The 5,633-nt window shown below is 32.5% G+C and overlaps 1 protein-coding gene across 1 annotated transcript in view; it reads left to right on the forward strand.

The window, feature by feature from the left end:
• Positions 1-4,411, forward strand: part of LOC106678109 (uncharacterized) — a 21,182-nt gene extending 16,771 nt beyond the window's left edge. Inside the window, exons 4-5 of the mRNA XM_014416430.2 lie at positions 90-198; positions 4,042-4,411. Coding sequence (XP_014271916.1) covers positions 90-198; positions 4,042-4,284 — 352 coding nt within the window. The 3' untranslated portion in view covers positions 4,285-4,411. The remainder of the gene's footprint in view (positions 1-89; positions 199-4,041) is intronic.
• Positions 4,412-5,633: the final 1,222 nt, after the last annotated feature.

Here is a 5,633-nt window from a genome sequence, read left to right on the forward strand (position 1 = left end):
AGTGCTTTCAAATCTTCTAATAAATAAGATATGTTTATTTATAGATCATTAACTTATTTAAAAAATATTAATAATTTTTACATTTGTAGGACTGATGTCGGTAACATGGTGACCAATGGATACATCAAAGTTGCTTTCAAAGGAACATATTTGCAAATGACCAATTTTGATCTAGACTATTCAATAAAAAGTTTGACTGTAAGTATTTGGGTTTTCGGATTTTTTATTGCTTGATTTATTTATTTGAATATAAAGATCCTCGCCTCTATTCTGTTTGAGGTAGGGCCACAATTGTGACCAGCTTGGCCCAGTATATTTTAAGATCGGCTTTGAAGGAATAGAATCTACGAGTTTTGGCAATAATTATCCAACGTTTATATGTCGAATGTGGAGGTAAACATTGTAAGAAAATATATGACAGGGCTCGACAAGAGCCAAAACTTTTACCTTAACTCCACTCATATTCCAAAACGCCCTCGCTTCTCGCCCTACATAAAATTCTATTTTCCTCCAAAAAGCCAAATATCGCGCCTAACCTAATCTTCTTCTCACACCATAAAGGAGTGAAGACCACCTACAATTTTTCACAACCTCCTGTCCTCTTACCGTGGTGCTCCTTCTTGCAAGTTTCGGATGCCCAGAATGAGCGTCGTTTACAACACCGTCAGCCTAGGTTTTCCGACTGTCAATGTAACATTTCGTCTAGCATTTTCACCGGGAATTCTCGCCAGATGTGAGAACTATTGCGAGAATTAGTGCGTTCTCCAGACTCTCCAGATTACAAACCTCCTGGTAGTCCTAGATACCTTTCTGCTTGTTAGGCGCCTCTGGTCTTAGATAGCACCGACTCTAACCATTATCCAAACATAAATTAATGTCGTTCCTGGAGTTCAACTGAATTCCCAGATAGATAAATTCTTCTCCTTTCTACCAATGAAAACCTGTCTATCTACATGAAGCCCACCGTTGGGGTTACCATACATGAATTTCGTCAACAAGTCCCATCCTTGTAGTTTCCTTCTGTAGTTCGAGAAAGTCGTCCCTCGTCATACTTAAAATCCTTCCGATCACTTCGATTTCCTTGACAAATGCTAGATCATAGCCGACCTGTTGAATACTGTTCCACGCACCTGGATTTTGGACCTCCCCAATGCACCCTCCAGGCTGATGTAAAAAGGAAAGCAGTCTGTGAGTTCTCTGTGTGAGATAGATCTTTCTTTTGCACACAACACTTCATCTCCTTCATATTGTTGAACGCGGGGGTGGTGGACACAAATAAAATGTACTTACTGTTTTATTAGTTACGGTTAAATAATATAAAACATTCTTACTGTAGTGAAAACAAACAACACAACACCCAGCTTGATGGCTACCAACCGACTACTGTTACAAAATCGTTGCAAGCCGGTACAATCGATCTATTCACAGTTTGCCACAGAGCAACTTGTATACAATACAAAATTAATTTTTACATCTCACTTAAATATTCATTTTTTTATCAAATTTAAATATTCAAAATAATTTTTCTTACAAAAACAGAATCATTTTACATACATTAATAAAATAATTTTTAAATTACAATATTAGTTTCGTGCTTAGAAAAACCATAAAAAAAATTTTAAGTTACAATTTTTGTACATTTGGATCAACACAAGGTTTAACTGTATTCGTTGAAACACTGAATCCCTTTTTCTTTCTTAGTTTCTTCCTCTTCTTTTTAGTACCAGTATATTTCTTACTTATTTCTCCTAAATTATCTGCTTTGCAATCCAGATTTTTTTCATCAATGTTCCGATTATCTTCATCTGCATTTAATGTAGGGTGTTCTTTACTTTTTTGGGTCACCATTTAAAGCTTTTACTTTCTGCAACCTTTCTTCAATCTTAAAAAGTTTCTCTTTCTGTTTCTTCTTGATGTCTTGATATGTTTCTTGTATAAAATGATGTAATAAAAAATGGATTTTTACATCTCATTTTAACCACATAATACGGACCAGGCGTACACGTTTCGTTGGGATTCCTATTATATATCATTAATGAGAAATATGCTTGGATGCTCTACAGAAGGAAATAAATACTTCACTAAAATACTCAAAATTAAAAATTAATTTGAAATATGCAACGTCAATCTGCACATTCCTTTTAAATATAAATTTACAACCTCACACCCAAAATTTAAAAACTTTTCACAGACTATTCTGACCAGGCCATTAATTTCAGTGAGATGACCCTGTTTTGTCAGTTCCATTAATTTTTTTTTTTTTTTTTAATATTTATTTATTGCTATTTACAACTGTACATTATAATAAATTTAGTAAATCTGATCTAAGTTAAATTGGACTGTTACAGGCGTGTAGAGAAACTACCCATTGGTAGCACTCTAATGACATTTTACATTAGCTGATCTCGTGGCCATCTTCTTTTCAGACGCCTCGGAGGATTGTTGAGGATGCAAGATTAGATACTAGGGGGATTGAGTGGTTAGAGAGTTTATAATGGAAGGAGTGATATCTGGTTTGGGCTAGATCGGTTACATAGGGAACATTAAGGTCATCATGTATGATTTTATTTGTGACAAAGTAAGGAGCATTGAGGGTTTTACGAAGGATTTTGGATTGTAAGGATTGAATGCGAGAGTAATTCGAAGGTTTAGTGTAGCCCCAAAGCTAAACTCCATATGTTCAGATTGGCCTTATTACAGTCATGTAGATCAGTCTTTTGTAATTACAGATTAACTGAATACTATTATCACTTTTTGTGATATTGGTGCTTGTTGAGATGATTGGTGATTGGGATGAATGACATGGGAAGAATAGCCAGTAAATTTTTTTAAATTTTGGATGTAAGCTGAAAGTTATATTTAAAATTACCCTTGAGGATGGCCGAATTGCCCGAAACGTTGCGAATTTAAAGAAATAATAGTGAGTATTTTGAAACATTGGCTGGATACAAATTATTTTATTTAAACAATAAAAACCATTCTGGAAAACTTGAAAAAAAAATTCAAATACACATTTATATAAGTTGTTTCGAAGTATAAAAAAGTCATATCTTCAGTAAATAAAATTATTTGCACCCTTCGATTTTTTTAGTTAGACTTAGCTAAATTGGAAATATTAAATATGTACATCAATTTATTACATAATCATTTTGAAAATTTGAAACATCACTCTTCAGTTTATTGATAAGAACATATTTCTCAAGTAGTGATTTTCAACTGTTGAAATGAAGAGTCAATTCTTATATAACATGATAAACAATTATCGATGACAAACGCATCTTAATCAGAAAGACAAATAAATACATTTGATAATCATTTAATTAATCCAAGTTTAAAAGGATAATATTAAGTTTTTATAACAATAAAAGAAAAATACTGTAGAATATTATACAATGCTTAATTATTTAAATGAGATCCGAGGATCAACGTGGACCCAGTGAATTTGTCATCTCCCCTGCCCCACATCATTCCTATATATTACATATCGTTGTGTTCTTCGTAACTAATAATCACAAAAAAAGTCTGTGTTGCCAGAAAAAAAAAATCCACATTATACTAAAATGGCTTCTGGGTTGGTATGGATTTGTGATCTCCGAGGAATATGCATAAAAAGTGGACTTAATATTCAGTAATTTTTAAGCACACTAGAGACACGAAGAAAGAACGCCATAAATGATACATGAACTGGAGTTTATTTTCCCGATCTATCTCAGTTTGCTGTTCATTTATTGAGATCATTGTGGGGCCGTGGCATTTGAAACTATCTACTTTCCGAAACGATTTGCCGTCCACGCAGACAATGGCGTAAGAGTGGACTATTCACTTTACAGACATATATTTTGTTTTATCTTCATTTAGTTGCAAGCCGATTTCATCTAATTCCTAAAATATTGTATATTTTATAACTACCATGTCTATTATAAAATATATATTAAAAAGAAAGTGTTTATAATTAAATTATATTAGTATAAATGTTAATTTGAATAGAGGTATAAAATCGATATTAAACTTTATTTTAATAAATATATATTTTTAACACAGTTTAACGAATCTGGGCTGGAAATAGAAGGAATGACAGAAGAAGAAGTTGAAGCATTATTCCAAACATCAACCTTCCAATACTTCACTGAAAACGAGAAATACGTATGCAGCCAAATCGGGGCGTACGTGATAGAACAAGCCAACAAAATCATGTACAACAAGTCACTGCAAGGTTTGTTGGACTGGCTCAAGGACTTCATTGATGGGAAAATAGTCACAACTCCGGCCACCATCACTATTTAATTGATTAACAATTAGCTCCTCACAGTTTAGAGATCATTAAAAAGAAATACTATAGTTTATAATTTTTGTTGTTAGTGATTGCAACATGAAAATAATTTAGAAATTTAATAAAAGAATGATTTCTTTTTTTCTATGTTTTCTTTCTACCATGTTTTCTGAACCAGCTACGGAGGTAGTACTAATCAACCTAGGAAAATTCATTTTTCAGTACAAAAATACTGTTTAACGCTATTCAAAAAAGTAATTACAAAAATTTAGCGAATCTCTTTACATAAATTATTCATTTAAATATGAGTATAGGTGCAGTGGCTTATCTTCACCTCTAGTACCTGCTAGCAAAATTAATAAACGTAATTCTAACTAGTAAAATATATAAAACAATTATTTTAAAAAGCTTAATCCTGCTGAACAGATTCGATACTTAGGACTCCATCTTGACAAGAGACTTACTTGTAATCCACACACAAGACTGAAACGACAAGAAACTGTTCGTAGATTCCGATTGCTACAACACTTACTTGACAAACGCTCTAAACTTCCCATTCATTACAAAAAATTAGTATACACTACAATAATCAGACCAATTTGGACATATGGAATTGAGCTCTGGGGCTCCACCAAACCATCAAATTCTTCCCGCATCCAATCGTTACAATCCAAAATCCTTGATGCTCCTTATAACGTCACAAATAAACTCATTCATAAAGACCTTAACATCCCATTCGTTGCAGATTTGACCCAAAACAGATATGCATCTTTTTATTCCAAACTCCTTAACCATCCTAACCCATTAATTCTTAATCTTTCATCCTTAACAATCCCTGATAATCCTCCGAGGCGTCTGAAAAGAAGATGACCACGGGACCTTCTAGTTTAAATTAATGTTTGAAGTACCACCAATGGGTGTTTCCTTCCCAAGATTTTCAAGTGTATATGAAACATACTACGTATTTACCTGTTTTATTATTTTGTACAGTTGTAAATTACAATAAATAAATAATAAAAAAAAAAACCTTAATAATAATTATAATTCAGGAGGTTAGAATTTAGGGCTACAAGAGACCTATTTTCTAATAAGAGTTATTATTATTTGCTATAGATTATTTGATTCTCTATTAAGTAGTAAATATAATTTTATTATTTTTTGGCAGGGGGATTTTTTTTTTTACTTTACTATGGTGCAGCACAATGCTTGATTGGGCTCCTTATTAATGGAGCTGCACAAAGTAGTAATAACTATTTCTTACTTGGTGTGGCTCCATTATTATAGTAAAAAAATTGATCCAAAAAAAAAATTAAACGGAAGCCCCCTAACATTATTATATAATTTTGTAATAGGAGAATAAAAA

The sequence above is a fragment of the Halyomorpha halys genome, unplaced genomic scaffold (assembly GCF_000696795.3).
Source record: "Halyomorpha halys isolate HHAL.00 unplaced genomic scaffold, Hhal_1.1 Scaffold123.1, whole genome shotgun sequence".
NCBI lineage: Eukaryota > Metazoa > Arthropoda > Insecta > Hemiptera > Pentatomidae > Halyomorpha > Halyomorpha halys.